The sequence below is a fragment of the Camelina sativa genome, chromosome 14, assembly GCF_000633955.1.
Source record: "Camelina sativa cultivar DH55 chromosome 14, Cs, whole genome shotgun sequence".
Classification (NCBI taxonomy): domain Eukaryota; kingdom Viridiplantae; phylum Streptophyta; class Magnoliopsida; order Brassicales; family Brassicaceae; genus Camelina; species Camelina sativa.
In genome coordinates this window covers 2,217,652-2,236,637 of record NC_025698.1, presented here as the reverse complement: position 1 = coordinate 2,236,637, position 18,986 = coordinate 2,217,652, and the positions used below count along the sequence as shown (strand labels likewise).

At 38.6% G+C, this 18,986-nt stretch overlaps 1 protein-coding gene and 1 pseudogene across 1 annotated transcript; both read left to right on the top strand.

Annotated features, from left to right (window-relative positions):
• Positions 10,106-15,518, top strand: LOC104739085 (type IV inositol polyphosphate 5-phosphatase 6-like). Its single transcript, XM_010459334.2, has 12 exons — positions 10,106-10,718; positions 10,809-10,896; positions 11,050-11,124; positions 11,197-11,389; positions 11,476-12,295; positions 12,388-12,581; positions 12,666-12,774; positions 12,856-13,004; positions 13,954-14,213; positions 14,827-14,901; positions 14,995-15,152; positions 15,279-15,518. Exons 1-9 carry the CDS (start codon positions 10,689-10,691, stop codon positions 14,174-14,176), a joined length of 1,881 nt encoding a protein of 626 aa, XP_010457636.1. The 5' UTR covers positions 10,106-10,688; the 3' UTR covers positions 14,177-14,213; positions 14,827-14,901; positions 14,995-15,152; positions 15,279-15,518.
• LOC104739083 overlaps positions 18,052-18,986 on the top strand; it is a 3,924-nt pseudogene continuing 2,989 nt past the window's right edge.

Genomic DNA, 18,986 nt, shown 5'->3' with positions numbered 1-18,986 from the left:
ACATTCAGTACCAGAAACAGGAATACAAAAAGGGAGACAGATCTATCCCCCTCAGCCGCCAAGAAGAAGCTCGTCGTATAAGAGCTCAGGACATCCTCAACGCATCACCACCCCGTCAACGGTCAGTGGAAAGAGCACCAACTCACCCTAGGGGAAGGAGGGCTACTACAAAAAGCCCTCCCAGCCACCACTACCGCGGTCACTCATCCCTCAGTTCCCGATCACACCCACAGAGAGACTCTAGCTACCCCTCAGATCGACAGAGGGATCGTCACTGCGGGGACCAACGAGACTCACCATCACAACACAGCTCTCACCGCCACGATAGCCGCTGGGAAACACCTTGCAGAAATAGCACTGAGGAACTACAGCCAGGAGTTCCATCTCTATGTCAGGACTCTGTCCTGAACACACCCCCTCCTCTGCCACCTAGAGACCCTCCCTCTCCCCCTATCCTGGCCAATACTCAGTCCCCAACGACGGCGGAACTTCCCAGCCACAACGTCGGCCTGCTTTGGAACGTCTGACACATGCGATTACTGAAATCACCCCCGGTCGGGGAGAAGGTCTAAGTACTGGATCAAGCCGTCTACAGGAAATTGAGATCCACTATGCTGATACAACAGACTAGGGAAACCCTTTTGCAATCTACCCTCAACAAAGTTTGTTCTCACCTGTTGAACAATGATTTGGAAATGACCCCTATTTGGGTGAGCATCTGGTTCCATCCGAGCAAAACGCTGTCCAGCCAGAGCAAGTCTCCAGACGAATCCACACCTCTCTGCGGCTAGGTTCTGCGAGCACAATCAAACCGACTGATCAATCAAGGAAGAGATCAAAGCCAGCGGACCCCCCAAACCTCAAAGGCCCAGACTAGAAGACAAGGCCCAACCAAAAAACCCATGGCCCCTAAAAAACGAATCAATTCAAATGAATTTGTTTCCACCTCTACTACCCGCCAAAAGAGAAGAGTAGCATCAAAACCTCCTCTTCAAAGAACAAGAGGGACTGCTAGCCCACAAACTGGAGCGAATAGATGTAAATGAGCATCAGCCAGAGGCACCAACCCACGAAGGAAACGGTTATGTCCTGAACCTGAACAGTTAATCACTGCGGAAGCTAACCTGGTTGAAAATCAAGTTTCAAGTCAAGCACCAGGGACAAGTAACGCCCCTGCAATGGTTCTAATTCCAGATGGGAACTTAGGAAGGGTGGATTTTCGGTATCCCCCCGATCCTCTTCCTAAATCACTGCGAGCTCGAACTGTCAAGGAGTGGGGAACTCCTTTACAGTTCGTCGAGTCCGGGAAATACATCTCTCCCTTTTCCCAGATGTAATGTTCCTCATGGAAACCAAAAATCAGGATGACTATGTATCGAAGGTTTTCAACTGGATGGGGTACACAAACTGTTTCACAGTTCCCCCTATAGGTCTCAGTGGAGGTTTAGCATAATTTTGGAAAAGTGATATAAATTTGGAAGTTCTTACTTCAACCGCAAACTTCATAGATACAAAAATCACTCACAAACAACACTCCTTCTTCTTGACTTTTGTCTATGGTCCACCACAACGAGACAACATATCAGAATTCTAAGAAGCTTTATCGTCTATTGGAGAATCAAGAGACTCTGCCTGGACCCTATCCGGCAACTTCAATGATATCCTTGATAATTCTGAAAAAGTTGGAGGTCCACCACGGCAAGAGGGATCTTTCTTTCTGTTTAGACGTTTTGTTTCACAGATGGGACTATGGGATGTCAAACACTCCGGAAACCCTCTGGCGGGGCATGCGGTACGATCACTTCGTACGCCAAAGGCTAGATAGAGTTCTAGCCAATGCGGCTTGGAAAGAGATGTTTCTGTCGGGATGGTCTTCCTACCTACGCTATGAAGGATCAGACCACCGTCCTCTCATCACCTTCTTTGACACCTCGAGGAAGAAAAGAAAGAGACTTTTCCGTTTTAGTGGAAGAGACTTGGAGTAACCCTCAACTCCCTACGGTTATAGCTAAAACAAATGCCTGCAGACACAACATCATACAATAGACAAAGGCGCAACAAGCAAATAGTGCTCTACAATTCAAGGAACATCAAGATGCCCTGGAGATAGCTCTCTCTGCGAACGTTCCAGACCCGAATTTCATCGCAGAAGTCACAACAAAACTGGAAAAAGCATACAAAGCAGAGGAATTATTTTGGAGGCAACGGTCGAGGATCCTCTGGCTTCAGAGTGGGGATCGAAAAACGGGCTTCTTCCATGCCACCACCATAGGACGAAGAGCGCGTAACAGGCTCACTGTCATCGAAGATGAGTCGGGAACCATTTTCCACGAAGAGGATCAAATTGCATCAACCATAGCTAGCTACTTCAACTCAATCTTCACAGCCAAGCCGCTAAACGACCTAACCGTGTTGGAAGAAATCAGCCTTCCATGTGTATCCTCTGAAACAAATATTGCCCTTACCAGAGCTCCCACCATAGAGGAAATCAAAGCTCCAACTTTTGCAATTCATCCAGACAAGGCTCCTGGCCCTGACGGCTTCTCTGCAGGTGTCTACCGGTCATACTGGGATATCACAGGAACTGATATTTGTAACGAGGTCACACATTTCTTTACGACTGGAGAAATGACAACCCGACTGAATGAGACTCACGTATGCCTCATCCCAAAAGGTCAAGGAACGGGTCCGAGGAAAGTCTCCGACTACCGACCAATAGCCCTCTGTAACGTCACCTACAAGATTATTGGAAAAATCCTGACTACACGGCTACAACAGTTCCTCCCCCACCTGGTCTCAGAGCATCAGTCTGCCTTCGTTCCACGTAGATCCATCTCCGATAACGTGCTAATCACTCACGAAATCCTTCACTTCCTCTAAACCTCCAAGGCAAGAGTTCGATGCTCAATGGCGGTTAAAACCGACATGAGTGAAGCCTACGATAGGATTGAGTGGAATTTTCTGAGAGCAGTTCTGACAAAAATGGGGTTCAGTGGATTGTGGATATCCTAGGTGATGGAATGTGTAACCTCAGTATCCTATTCATTCCTCATCAATGGCTCCCCACAAGGAAAAGTCTTCCCCACTAGAGGCCTCCGACAGGGCGACCCGCTCTCCCCCTACCTCTTCATCCTGTGCACAGAAGTCCTCTCGAGTCTATGCCAAGAGGGACAGAGGAATGGTTCACTCAAAGGCGTCAAGGTAGCTAGGGGCAGCCCCATGATAAACCACCTGCTTTTCGCCGACGATACCATGTTCTTTTGCCGAGCCAATGAGAAAGACTGCACAACCCTAACAGGAATAATCCAACGGTATGAAGCTGCATCGGGACAATACATCAACTACAACAAGTCCTCGATCACCTTCTCCTCCAAAACGCCAAACAACCTTAAGGTAAAAGTTAAAAAAGTCCTTAACATCACCAAGGAAGGAGGAATTGGAAAGTATCTAGGCCTTCATGAACATTTTGGGAGAAGGAAAAGTGATATCTTCACTTCAATAGTTGATCGCATCCGACAGAAAGCTCTCGGCTGGCAAAACCGCTATCTATATGGGGCAGGTAAAGAAGCCCTACTCAAATCAGTCTTATCTGCTACACCTACATATGCGATGTCAAACTTCAAGATGCCAAAATCCCTTTGTAAAAGAATCGAATCGGCGCTCACTCGCTTTTGGTGGGATAATACCTCTTAAAAACGAAAAATGGCATGGACATCCTGGGATACTTTATCTCTCCCGAAGAATGCAGGAGGACTAAGCTTCAGGGAGATTTAAAACTTCAATNATGTAACGTCACCTACAAGATTATTGGAAAAATCCTGACTACACGGCTACAACAGTTCCTCCCCCACCTGGTCTCAGAGCATCAGTCTGCCTTCGTTCCACGTAGATCCATCTCCGATAACGTGCTAATCACTCACGAAATCCTTCACTTCCTCTAAACCTCCAAGGCAAGAGTTCGATGCTCAATGGCGGTTAAAACCGACATGAGTGAAGCCTACGATAGGATTGAGTGGAATTTTCTGAGAGCAGTTCTGACAAAAATGGGGTTCAGTGGATTGTGGATATCCTAGGTGATGGAATGTGTAACCTCAGTATCCTATTCATTCCTCATCAATGGCTCCCCACAAGGAAAAGTCTTCCCCACTAGAGGCCTCCGACAGGGCGACCCGCTCTCCCCCTACCTCTTCATCCTGTGCACAGAAGTCCTCTCGAGTCTATGCCAAGAGGGACAGAGGAATGGTTCACTCAAAGGCGTCAAGGTAGCTAGGGGCAGCCCCATGATAAACCACCTGCTTTTCGCCGACGATACCATGTTCTTTTGCCGAGCCAATGAGAAAGACTGCACAACCCTAACAGGAATAATCCAACGGTATGAAGCTGCATCGGGACAATACATCAACTACAACAAGTCCTCGATCACCTTCTCCTCCAAAACGCCAAACAACCTTAAGGTAAAAGTTAAAAAAGTCCTTAACATCACCAAGGAAGGAGGAATTGGAAAGTATCTAGGCCTTCATGAACATTTTGGGAGAAGGAAAAGTGATATCTTCACTTCAATAGTTGATCGCATCCGACAGAAAGCTCTCGGCTGGCAAAACCGCTATCTATATGGGGCAGGTAAAGAAGCCCTACTCAAATCAGTCTTATCTGCTACACCTACATATGCGATGTCAAACTTCAAGATGCCAAAATCCCTTTGTAAAAGAATCGAATCGGCGCTCACTCGCTTTTGGTGGGATAATACCTCTTAAAAACGAAAAATGGCATGGACATCCTGGGATACTTTATCTCTCCCGAAGAATGCAGGAGGACTAAGCTTCAGGGAGATTTAAAACTTCAATGATGGCTTGTTAGGAAAGATAAGCTTCCGTCTATTAACAAATCCGCACTCCCTTCTAGGGAGGGTGCTCCTTGGAAAGTATTGTATAGACGACTCTTTCCTGCTATGCAAGATGCCTTCAAACCCCTCCCACGGTTGGCGAGGCATTATGGCAGGAAGAGAGGTACTCCGCAAAGGCCTTGGCTGGATTGTAGGGAACGGAAGGAGCATCAGGGTATGGGAGGACGCATGGCTCTCAACCTCCTCATAGGTCACACCATTCGGTCCAGTCCCTCAAACTGATCTCTCGCTCCAGGTAAGTGACCTCCTTCACACGGACTCTAACTCCTGGAATGTAGATCAGATTCGATCACACTTACCTCACCTTGAGGATCTTATTCGACAAATCCGAACGAATGTCAACATGGCAGACTCACTTGTTTGGCTCCTGGATAAAACAGGGGCATATTCCTCGAAATCTGGGTACAACCTTCTAAAACAGAACACCAAGAGCCCTCATCCCGGAGACTTCAACTGGAAGACAACTATCTGGAACCTGCAGACAACACCTAAATTAAAACATTTTCTATGGAAGGCTGCAGCGAGTGTTATTCCGGTTGGGGAAATCCTAGAGCGCAGAGGACTCAACACAGACGATGGTTGTAAACGCTGTGGTGAACCAGAATCTATCATGCACCTCCTGCTTCATTGCCCATATGCAGCAAATGTTTGGAAACTTGCGCCTATCACTACCTCCTACAGCAGCCGAGGACACACTACACCACAAGATTGGTTCAAAAGACTCAAACAAAGCACTAATCTGCCTCCCGTTGGTGTCTCAACACCGATCTATCCTTGGATCCTCTGGAACCTCTGGACTGCACGAAACCATCTGTTATTCTCGGATACGTCGTTCACAGAGGCATAGACACTACAAAAAGCGATCATATATGCTAAAATATGGCACCAAGCCCAAGAAACTATGAAGCCTGAGGAAAACGCTCCACAGCCACGCTCTGACAGAACTCCAACTCCAAGAGAGGATTCGATCACCATCGAAACGGATGCAGCGTGGAGGAAAAAATCCTTAAACTGTGGCCTTGGGTGGATTGGAAGAGACTACCAAGGCAATCTCTCCTTCAAGGAATCAGCCGGTGAAACTTTTGTAGCTTCCATACTCCAGGGCGAGGCTTTAGCTGTCAAAGCGGGACTGCAATCAGCAAAGGACAAAGCTTTCTCACATGTTTTCATCAAGTCCGATTCAAAATCTCTAGTCGATCTCCTGCACAGTGACAAGGTATTTAATGAACTAATTGGGATACTTCATGACATTAGAGTTCTCATCTGTGTTCTTTATCTTTATTCTCCGCACGGCAAACTTGTTAGTCAATGAGATGGCGAAATGTGTCTTTCGTACTTTAGATAACCTTTCTTGTACTCTGACAGAACACTCCGGTTAATTTGAATCAAAATAGATGTTGACAAAAAAAAAAGTTCAAAGATTGAGCTCAACAGTGTAAGAAAACATTTACCAAATTAAGGAATATCCTTTTGTATTGGAGATGGCAAATATAGAGTAACATTATAAATGCGCATCCATTTGACACCACTTGGTCATGTCCCTTGTTCTTTCGCCCATTAAACAAATTGGCACATAGAAAATACAAAAATAATAGTTTTCGCTAATGATACTATAACCCTATTGATTTGTAATTTATTGGTAACACAAAGATTGCGATATGGACTTTGTATAATTTTGATGTTTGAATCCTGAATTTCAGGATATGGAAACTTATATATAGGTCGACTTTTTTTTCCCTAATAGGTCGACTTTATTAATGTGTTGCATGCCCTTGATCGTTTCTTTTCTTCTTTCCAAAATTTTGGCTCACATTTGTTTTGCGGTTTTCCCCAACTTTTATTTCTTTAAACTAGCAACCATATTTGAGAAATGTATTTTAAATCTAAGGGAAAAAATGCGTTGCTTAGTGTTCGACTAATGTGGAAGCTAGCATACATCTTCTTCGAGTTCGTGGAGACAAAGTTAACGAAAAAAATCCTGCTGATTAGATACCAATAAATGAAAGTCCACTCATATAAAATAGATAGGTTACACAAAATAAAGCGAACTTCTCTATCGTAAAATTAAGGGCAGATATATATGAGTCTGACGACACGAATAAATGTATATATGTATCGTTTCTTCCTGATCTGTTTACTTTCTAGTCGCTCCTTCATCAGTCTTGGCCTATATAATTGTGTTTGTCAATATATATCGCATGTGTTGATAATTAGAAATCAATAAACATTAATTGAGAACAACATGGGCCATTTAATGTTTTTTTTTAAACGTGTTTAAGAATACTCAAACAATGACTACAAATCATATCTGGAATACAATCATCAAGTTATATATATATGATTAATCGTCTATACGTCTGAGCAAACATAAAAATTGTTAATGTCGATATTGCGTATCCCATTGTGTGTAAATAATGATGGACATATTTTGATGGGGCAAAGCACAATTAGCAAAACGAATTAATGGTGTAGCAGATGCTAATCATGATTAGCATTCATGAGTGTTCGATGTATGGTGGAGCTTATCTTTGTATTTTCAAGTATTTTAGGATCATTTTTTCGATAAGTTTATGCCTATTTTATTGTATAAATAAATTTAAAATCGATAATCTATTGATTGAGAGGCTTAGTTAAAATCATATGGGACGTTGGGCTGCCCCAGCATGGAATTCTCCGCCGTCAGGCCATTATCAAATTCTTAACTATTTTCCGTATTTCTTTTAGTTAAGTTAGGTATATAGTTTTATATACATTTTACAAGGTTTGTGGGTGTCAACACAAAAAAAAGTAAGGTTTGTGGGATTTCAGCAATCAAAAGTGGATTTGTCATATATATAAATTGTAAATAACAACCCAAATATGAATGAATTATATAGAAATTTCTATATGGTATTAATTAGACTGATTAGATCATACTGTATCATACATAAATATGGCACCGGTGCACGTACGGTGTGAATGTTTAAACTGGAGTGTGCTGTCTCTTTCTTTTTGAACTGCGTCTACAGATTGATTGAAAGCTGTAATAGCGAATCTTATATAGCTTGATGAAGATCGTTAGATACTCTAAGAAATTCATCTACATTGCTTTATAATTAACCCTAATGACTAGTGACTTAGAAAAAATAAAGTTGTTGCAAAAAGTATTTCTATATACGGAGTGTTCTTGAGAAAAAAGAAAACATTTAAGTAAAATGAAACTAAAAAGATACGAAAATTGGGAGTCTCAAGAAAAAAGGGAACGCAAACTCCTGATATCAGTGGCGAGTGGACTTTAAAACAGTATCTTGTGTCCAACATTTGTGATACAAGGAAAGAATATATCTACAAAATAAAATATTCATCAAATTTCAGGAAAATCAGAAACTCAATACTATTATTTAAATAAAGATAAATTGGCGAAAACAAAGTGAAAATATCAACCAAAAAAAAAAATTGAAAGGGAAAGATGATATGGCAAACTATAACAATAGCAATATAGCATAGCCTCTTTATCTCTTTCTCTTTTTCCTCTCTACCTCTCTCTCTTTTTTTACTTTTAATAGTATTAATTCTTTTGCTTTTTTACTTTGTTTGGTAGACCAAAATCTTGGAAAGAAAATGTTATACAAGAAAAAAGATGTTATCGTGAATCCGTGATATAAGATACAAAAATCTACAAATAGACGTAATATATATTAGTTGAGTTTCAGGAATAAATACAAATGGAAACACAGAATCAGTTTGTTAACGAAAACTGATATAAGAATCAAACTAGTTTCAGCAAACATGTTCTTATCTACTTCTTCGCTGAGTTATTTTTTTTCTGCAGAAAAAAAATAACGAGTATATATACAGATAGATATATCACAAAGAACAACTACCTAACTGTATTGTCAATACTAAGTATCTTTATATAATAAGCTTAACCATTTTGAGAAACATCTTAATTACAGATAATGCCATTGCAAATCCTTTAAATCCATAAGCTTAACAACTACGTGCAGGTCAAGTTGTCACCAATACAATACCTAACCTAGCCATCCAAGAGAAGAGCGTGTGTATTGCTCCTCTATATACCAATTACCAAAAAAACAGTATCTTGCTTTAGTGTTTATGTAATCTTTGTTATTTGGTTGCACATCCGACCCGAGCGTATAGGGTTGTGGTAATTGTTATCTTAAAAATACACACAAGCTTTATTCGTGCTTTATCAGTCAAATCACCGCACACAACTTTCGCATGCATCCTTCTGTGGAAAAATTGAAAAACTCTCTCTTGTTTCTATTACTTTTTGGTTCATTCTCTTCCACTTGTACATATTAATTTTCACCAAACGATTATGTCTCAGTTGTTTGTATATATAGTCTCAAATTATTATTATTTAAAATTAAATTTAATCACCAATGAATCAATTAAAAAACTTATTTGACATTTTTGGAGACATCTTATTGGCCAAATGATTATGATAAAAAAAAAAAAAAACTTCTCGACCATCACTTTTATTATTACAAGATGTCATGATAAGTTTTTTACTTAAGAGTTGACAAAACCAACCGGCATGTTTATATCAATCATAGATTGTCGCGGAATTCTATAGTTTTACAAGATTATTCACAAATTACATAAAAGGATTTTGTCATTCAACATTTATTTTTGTATTAGTAAAAAGTAATTAAAAGTCGTTTGTTAATCATTTTCTATGATTGTTTGGAAATATGAAATCGGGACTTGAAAACCTACATGCATATACATGAACATGATGTATGTGACTTAAGTGTGATGTCTACCCTAAATCTAAAAAAAACTAGTTATATGAACAAAATTTATGATGGTTATGGTTTATGGACAGAGATCAAGACAAAATATGCTATTTGCGTAAATTAATGCGATTTAAATTAGACAGACGTTGTCAATATTAAATTTTCGTTTTGGAAAATCTAATCAGAATGGTTGTGTCAAATCGTGATATTAAATTAAATGAATAAAAAGTTTCCAAAAGAAAAACTAATTACTCCGTAATTAGTTGTTTACTATTAAAAAAGAAATCAGCAAAATAATTAAAAAAAAAAAAAAAAGGAAAAAGGAATGAGCAAAGAAGAAGACTAAAACACTGTAGAGTCTCTCTACGCTGCTTTAACTTTGCCGTTTCATTCAAGGACGACGAAGCTCTCTCTCTTCTCTCAAAAGCAAAACACTCTCTCTCTCTCTCTCTCTCTCTCTCTCTCTCTCTCTCTCTCTCTCTAGTTTCTTGTTTTTTTTAATATTTTCACTTTAACTTTCTCACTCTAAAATCTGCCCTCATTGTCTCGCCTCTGTCTACTTCAAGAATTGATGTCTCTTCAACACTTTCTCTTATTTTAAGTTCTTCTTCTCTCTTTCTCTCTCTCTTTGCTTACATTTTCCTTTTTTTTTTTTTTTACCTGTCTCCGCCATTAAAACCCTTCTCTCAAGAACCAAAAAGCCCTCACATTGCTTTTGTCCCTCTGTGAGAAAAAGAGAGCTTCAGAATCTTAAACCTCTGTCTCTTAGGGAGAAACCCAGATTCTAATATTCTTACTTGCGTTTGTTTAAGTTTCTGTCTGTTTTCCCCCCCAATTCTCTAACTCAAAGAAATTTAGGAGCTTTTTAGTTTCCATCGTTTTTGGCAGTGATTTGAGTTTAGGTAAAGATTTCTCCTTTCTTCTTCTTCTTCTTCTTCTTCTTCTTCTTTTTCTTGTTCATGTATGGATTGAGTTTCTGCTAAAGGAGCACAAAAAAATAAAAGAAAAGAGCCACACAGACATACACTTGTGAAGAAGCAACAATGAGGGAAGACAAATCCAAGACTAACAAGGTATTTATTTATTCTCTATATATTTTTTCCCAACTTTATGGAATTTTTCGAGATGAACATGTTTTTGAATTTTGGATTTCTGAATTGAAGCTGGCATGGTCCAAGAAGATGGTCAGGAAATGGTTTAATATCAAAAGCAAAACAGAGGAGTTTCAAGCTGATGATCCTACTTCTGCTGGTACTTTCTCTCTCTCTCTCTCTCTTTCTTTCTTTTAACTTAGTTTTGTTTACTTGTTCTTGTTTTTTTCCTGAAGCGTTATGTTTTGTCTCTTCTGAGGGGAATAATCTTAACTAAATTTGTTTCTGATATTGATTGATTTGTTAATTAAAGGAGTTGAATCCGTGGAGCACAGAAGTAGCTTCTCAGCTGAGAAAGCACCTCCCACTATCAAGAAGACCAAAACTGGTAATTTCATAAATATACTTAACTTGTTTGATCTGACTAGACAAATTATTTATGTTACTGATGGTTTCACAGAGAAACTTAGTAAGAACTGGGAGCAGCAAGCTCGGCAAAGGAGAATGAATTATGAGAATCCTAGGATCATTGATGTCCAAAACTACAGCATCTTTGTAGCTACCTGGAACGTTGCTGGACGCTCTCCTCCTTCAGATTTAAACCTTGATGAGTGGCTTCATTCATCAGCTCCTGCAGATATATATGTACTCGGGTATGCTTCAAAAAAAGACATCATTTTGTTTTTTTTATGAATTTCATTAGAAATCTTCTCTCCCTCAATCTTTGCTTTTGGTTCAGATTCCAAGAGATTGTCCCTCTTAATGCTGGTAATGTCCTTGGAGCTGAAGACAATGGACCTGCTCAGAAATGGCTCTCTCTTATCAGAAAAACGCTCAATAACCGACCAGGGGTGACTAGTGGAACAAGCGGTTATCACACACCTTCCCCTGTCCCTGTGCCTATGGCAGAGCTTGATGCTGATTTCTCTGGATCCACAAGGCAAAAGAACTCCACTTTCTTCCACAGACGGTCTTTTCAGACCCCAAGTAGTACATGGAACGATCCTTCAATTCCTCAGCCAGGTCTTGACCGTCGTTTCAGCGTCTGTGACCGTGTATTCTTCAGCCACAGGCCAAGTGATTTCGACCCGAGTTTCCGTGGTAGTAGCAGCAGTCACAGGCCTAGTGATTACTCTAGAAGGCCTAGTGATTACTCCAGAAGGCCAAGTGACTATTCCAGAAGGCCTAGTGATTATTCCAGAAGGCCTAGTGATTCAAGACCCAGTGACTACTCTAGACCAAGTGGTGACTACTCTAGACCAAGTGATTACCACTCTAGACCGAGTGATTTTTCACGGCCAAGTGACTTCTCAAGGTCTTCAGATGATGATAATGGTCTCGGAGATTCTCCAAGCACTGTCTTGTACTCACCAGGTTCTGCAGCTAACGAGAACGGGTATAGGATACCGTGGAACTCTTCGCAGTATTGTTTAGTTGCTAGCAAACAAATGGTGGGTGTTTTCTTAACAATTTGGGTGAAAAGCGAGCTAAGAGAACACGTCAAGAACATGAAAGTGTCTTGTGTTGGCAGAGGACTGATGGGTTATCTCGGAAATAAGGTTAGATTTTGTTCTTCTTTACAAAGTGGTCTGTTCTGTGAGTTTGTTAGCCACTTTGTTATAATGCCTTTGCCTCTTTGGTTCTTTTGTAGGGATCAATCTCAATAAGCATGTTGCTCCATCAAACAAGCTTTTGTTTCGTTTGTACCCACTTGACTTCAGGACAAAAAGAAGGTGATGAGTTAAAGAGAAACTCTGATGTCATGGAGATACTCAAGAAAACGAGGTTTCCTCGCGTTAAGAGTTCAGAGGAAGAAAAATCCCCTGAGAACATCCTTCAGCATGAGTAAGATTGATGATCTTACTTTATATTCAAATTGGACTGCATGCAACAGTTTCTTGATACCAATCTTTCATATCCTTTTACCAGCCGGATAATATGGCTTGGCGATCTAAATTACCGTATAGCATTGTCTTATCGATCTGCCAAAGCACTCGTTGAGATGCAAAACTGGAGAGCTTTACTAGAAAACGACCAGGTACGTTTGTACATACCACTTAGATCTAATACACAGAATAAAAGGCTGAAGAAGTTCATATCCGAAAATGTATACTTGCAGTTAAGAATTGAGCAGAAACGAGGCCATGTGTTTAAGGGATGGAACGAAGGAAAGATCTATTTCCCACCAACGTACAAGTACTCAAGGAACTCAGATAGATATTCTGGAGATGATTTGCATCCTAAGGAGAAACGTCGCACTCCTGCTTGGTGAGTTTGTCTATTTCACAGCAAGAAAACAAGAACTTCTGTATATATGAGTATCTTTTATCTGACATTTGGGTTTCTTTAAAATAGGTGTGATAGGATATTGTGGTTCGGTGAAGGACTGCATCAGTTANCGGAAATAAGGTTAGATTTTGTTCTTCTTTACAAAGTGGTCTGTTCTGTGAGTTTGTTAGCCACTTTGTTATAATGCCTTTGCCTCTTTGGTTCTTTTGTAGGGATCAATCTCAATAAGCATGTTGCTCCATCAAACAAGCTTTTGTTTCGTTTGTACCCACTTGACTTCAGGACAAAAAGAAGGTGATGAGTTAAAGAGAAACTCTGATGTCATGGAGATACTCAAGAAAACGAGGTTTCCTCGCGTTAAGAGTTCAGAGGAAGAAAAATCACCAGAGAACATCCTTCAGCATGAGTAAGATTGATGATCTTACTTTTCATACTTTATATTCAAATTGGACTGCATGCAACAGTTTCTTGATACCAATCTTTCATATCCTTTTTTGTTCAGCCGGATAATATGGCTTGGCGATCTAAATTACCGTATAGCATTGTCTTATCGATCTGCCAAAGCACTCGTTGAGATGCAAAACTGGAGAGCTTTACTAGAAAACGACCAGGTACGTTTGTACATACCACTTAGATCTAATACACAGAATAAAAGGCTGAAGAAGTTCATATCCGAAAATGTATACTTGCAGTTAAGAATTGAGCAGAAACGAGGCCATGTGTTTAAGGGATGGAACGAAGGAAAGATCTATTTCCCACCAACGTACAAGTACTCAAGGAACTCAGATAGATATTCTGGAGATGATTTGCATCCTAAGGAGAAACGTCGCACTCCTGCTTGGTGAGTTTGTCTATTTCACAGCAAGAAAACAAGAACTTCTGTATATATGAGTATCTTTTATCTGACATTTGGGTTTCTTTAAAATAGGTGTGATAGGATATTGTGGTTCGGTGAAGGACTGCATCAGTTATCTTATGTAAGAGGAGAGTCACGGTTCTCAGATCATAGACCGGTGTATGGCATTTTCTGCGCAGAGGTGGAGTCAGCTCATAATAGGTTAAAGCGAACAACGAGTTACTCCACTTCACGGGTCCAAGCTGAAGAGCTCTTACCTTATTCCCGGGGATACACCGAGCTCAGCTTCTTCTAGTCACAACACAGAGATCTTTCATTTTCAGCTCTTTACGGTAACTTTTCTTTCATTTTTCTTTTCTTTTGCATCAAAGGTTAATAGTTTAAACTGTTGAGCAAATTAATCTCTGAAACTTTTAGTTTAATGATCACCAAACCGACAAATTAGGACAGAAACAGATAAAAATGTTGAGTCACGGTGTCAGTGACTTGAGATGGTCCAAAACTAAAGAAGTCCATAAGTTATATGTGGTCCTGAGATTCAAATAGAGCAAGTCTAATAGAGAGACCAATCTACAATTCTGCATTTATGTGCAAAGGTGTAATATATCTCAACCAAGAAATGAGGCTACTCCTCTCAGATCATTTAAGATCACCCAACTGATTGTGAAAAGGGACCCCATTTGGTTTTGCATCCAGATTAGGATAAGGAACCCAACATTGAAGCTTGATAAGATTGTCCACTGCATATTATCATACCTTTGTCTTTTTTTTTGTGTGTGTGTCTAACTGCTTTAAACTCTGCAATGCATCAGCAATAAAATCATAAATAATGATTCAATAGATTTAAACTTTATTGAAACCAGGATTCTTTTCGTGCGATCTTGATAAAAATGATGAAATGTTTTGTTTTTTCACTCATGGTAGAATTGGATTGGCTTTTGTCAGGTGAACAAAAGTGTTATTGGTTCTTTGAGAGTGATGGAGACATTCCATTGCCACTTTAAACTCTAAGGGAACAAGGTTAGTCAATTTTCTCAGTTTCTTCTTTTTACATTTTTCATTTCCGCTTAGCTTTTTTTTAACTTATCTTACCGTGTAATTTCCGGTTTGCAGGTGTAGGATAAAGGATATGTGTGTTTTTTTGTATTATAATTTTGGCCTCGGTTAACCAATTTTCACATACCGGCGGTTCTGTGGTCTATCCGGTTCGAAATATTCATAGGTTTTTTTGCTAACTCTGGTGGATGTGAATTTTACAGCAGCGTTGTAAGGTAAATAATTATTGTTGCTTAGAAATTTTAATTACCAAAAAAAAATTTGTTCAGTAAATTGTGTGTAATGTGAATTGTGAACACAATTGCTAACACAACTTGTGATTTTTTTTTTGCTATGTGCAGGCAATCAACTAACCAAATCAGAAACTGCCAAGTGGACAGATGGAAGTTCTTTGATTTTTTTTTTTTGAATCATTCTTTTGATTTAGCAAATTAGCATTAGGGAAATAGGGTTTTACTTTTCTTTGTTATTAGCAGTAGTAGTGTGTCCCCGAGATAATCATATTGTAATGCTTATTATATAAGGTTTTACGTCAAGAATATCGAAAATATACATAAAGAAATATTCTATTTCCACTTTAATTTTGATGATAATTGCCAAAAAGGAAAAGTGAATTCATACCAGTCTTGTAATTATCGTAGGACTGAAAAAAGTTTGTGTTGCTTCATAAACCTCAAAGCTCACTCTTCTTATCTTTTGCTCTTTTTGACTATTTTAATTTAATGATTAATTTTACTTTGGATAGAAAATACGTTAGGGAACTTACTATCAAACATGTGAAAGACCCTTCATTATAATTCTATTGTGAAAACGATAGGAGTATTAGAAACGAAAGTATCCTTCCTAATCAAACTAAAGCTAAATCTAACTAGAAAACAATCAACAAATATTATGAAGTTAAAAGCTAAATCTAGTTAGAAAACAAGCAACAAATACTATGAACTTAAATGTACATTTTGTTAACAAAAAACTACATCAATAATTAAATTGAGTGAAGATTTGGATGAAGGAAATTTAGGTGACATGTTGTTTTCAAAAAATTCAAAGATTTTGTTTTCCAACAAATTCAAAGATTCCTAATGGGTACAAAGTTTTCGTTAAGAACTTTTTCAAAAACCGAGATTTCGATTTGTGTATATAAAAACTTTAATATAAAATAATAATATTATTATTTGTAAGAGACAGGGACTGGACCAGTTAACGTAGAAGGGAATGATTATAAACTAAAGAAAGAGAGCCTGAAAGTGAAGAGAGTGTTTTGTGTAAATCATGCTTTGTCTTTTATCTGTTTCCTCATGCTTTGTCTTCTTTCAGCTTTTGTTGATCACATTCACAACAACAACGCCTTCTTAACACTTATAATAATTAATTGTAGTATTAAATTTAACCAAGATTCTTGTTAAATATCGAGCCATATGATTAAATTACACAGACAATGATCAGTTGTGTTTCTTCCAAGACAATTCCTATTTTTTAATACATTTTTCTAAATGAAAAGGGAAACTTAGGTTACAATTGAAGCAGAATTGACGTGGACTATTCAAGTATACAATACGTAGTCATTTGTGTGGACAACTGGTATCGTAACTGGTTTAACCATAACAACTTCGTCATAACCTGTATAACCAAATACATGCACAACTGATAAAACCATATACAACAAAAGACTAAGTGATTTGTGATGTATACGAGTCAATATATAGTAAACTTATGATTTTATCTTTACAAGGATGTATATAGTGTTTCCTTCTGTAAAAGAAAAATTAAAATGTCAAAGCATAATGTAATACATTAAAAAAAAAAAAAAAAGAACAGGGACTTGATAAGGTATAGGCTTTTGAGAGTGGGAAAGGATATAGGCTAGCAGACTAACAAAATCAGCATGCCTCTTCTATTCAGTTTTTACCAATTCCACACATTTTTTAAATATATGTATCTGTTTAGGTCTATTAATTTTGCTAATTTTTAACAAGAACAAAAAAGGCAGAGGCTATGAAAAGACACTCAAGGAAGGCTACCATATTGTCACTTCACTCATAAAAGAAATAAAAACGAAATTTACAACTCTATTAAGATTCCTCTTGTTACCCATCTAGTTAGCAATTAGTACCAATTTCTGTCATATTTGTCTAGAGCTAAGCTTACCACGGGATTTAATTTGCTAAACTTACAATTTCCTAGCCGGTTGAATTGATTCTAGAAACTGCATGTCAGTGTAACAACATACTACTATGGTCGTTAGCTTTTCAAGAAACATAATAATAGTACTACATAAAATACTATAGGATATTAACACGTATTTGTAGCACCATCATATGAACTTTCTATATCAATTTAATCACAACCATCAATGAACCTTCAATAAGACGCTGTATTTTTCAATTATACCGAAACGCTAAATCAGTAGATTTTTTTTTTTTTTTTTTACCTTTGTAATTATAGGATAACATAATTACTTATAGAATTTCGATGCGGATTAACATTTACTATATGATCTTATTTATTTTTATTTGCATGAGTAGAAATATGACCAATTACTACGGCGGCTCCAAAGGTCAAATTCTTAGAAGTTAGAACATACGCAATGATCAAACCTTTAAAGTCCGTCGCAGTAATAAATATAAAGATAAAAAAAAAAAATAGAAAATTTTACTTTAATCGATTGGGTTTCAAAATTTTTTAAGCCCATAAAAAATCCAAAACTATAGAGCCCAATTAAATTTAATATTCTACGACTCTTCAGTCTTCTTCTTCACTCACTCTTTTCAAGTGTTGGTTTGTTCCTTAGAAGCCTCCTGCGTTAGTCTTCTGGCTTCGCTGCTTCTCCGTTTCTTAGTGTGATTCGAAGCAATAGTGTCAGCCATTTCGTTTACAGGATTGAGTACGTATTGGTCCAATCCCTCTCAATTTCGTTTGCTCTTATGCTCAATTTCGGTTTTTGGGTTTTGATTTACACTCTGATTACTCTTAGAGGAACTTAGTTTGTTGTGATCGCACTCGCTTGGTTCTGTAGTTTTTGGTTAGTCTTCATCGGTCTCACCATCATTGTGATTTGTTTCTCGCATGTAATGTGTAAAAATTGTGTTTTTTTTTTTTTTTATGTTTCAGATTCTGTTATCAGCAATGAGTGTGAGTGGAGGAGGATACAAGTCGGATGACGAGTGATCAGTAATCGCGGACAAGGGTGAGATTGGATTCATAGACTATCAGAATGATGGATCTTCTGGTTGTTACAATCCATAAGATGAAGGTCCAGTTGTTGTTTCTGTTCCTTTCCCGTTTAAGAACGACAAGCCTCAATCTATTCTTGTTGGAGAGACTTCTTTTGATTCCTACACTGTCAAGAACACTACCGATGAGCCTGTGGATTTGTGGACCAAAATCTATGCATCAAACCCTGAGGGTTCTTTTACCCTCTCCATCTTGAAACCGCCGTCCAAAGATTCTGACTTAAAAGAGAGACAGTGCTTTTATGAAACTTTTACTCTGGAAGACAGGATGCTTGAACCTGGTGATACTCTTACTATTTGGGTGTCTTGTAAGCCCAAGGACATCGGTTTACACACCACTGTTGTTACTGTTGACTGGGGAGATGATAGAGTTGAGCGGGTTGTTTTCCTTTTGGCTGAGGATAATATATCGAGCTCTCTCACTTCTAGGAGGCCTTACTCCAGAACTAGAAGGGCTCCGAAGAAAGATTTTGCTGTGGATGATTATGTGATGGGATCACGTCCTTCCAAGGTGGTAGATCGTAGGTTTAAAAATAGGCTTCCTCGGTATGAAATCCCAAAGGAGATTAGAGAGATGATTGAGAAGAAGGAAATCCCGGATGATTTGAACGAAGGTCTGACAGCAAAGAACTATGCAAACTACTACAAAACTTTACTTGTTATGGAAGAGTTACAACTCGAGGTATACTCACTGTTTGCTTATAACAGGAACTTACTACCTCAATATACCTCTTGTGTGTTTGCCATGAATCATGATTTCTTGTATTATTTTCATTGTTTTAGGAAGATATGCGAGCTTATGATATGGAGAATGTTTCG

What these genes read in the sequence shown, in the direction of transcription:
- LOC104739085 (XM_010459334.2), top strand. Translation starts at nt 10,689, where the DNA reads ATGAGGGAAGACAAATCCAAGACTAACAAG. An exon ending in TGATGATCCTACTTCTGCTG is followed by an intron (nt 10,897 to 11,049) that starts GTACTTTCTCTC and finishes TGTTAATTAAAG; the next exon opens with GAGTTGAATCCGTGGAGCAC. An exon ending in GAGAACATCCTTCAGCATGA is followed by an intron (nt 12,582 to 12,665) that starts GTAAGATTGATG and finishes TCCTTTTACCAG; the next exon opens with CCGGATAATATGGCTTGGCG.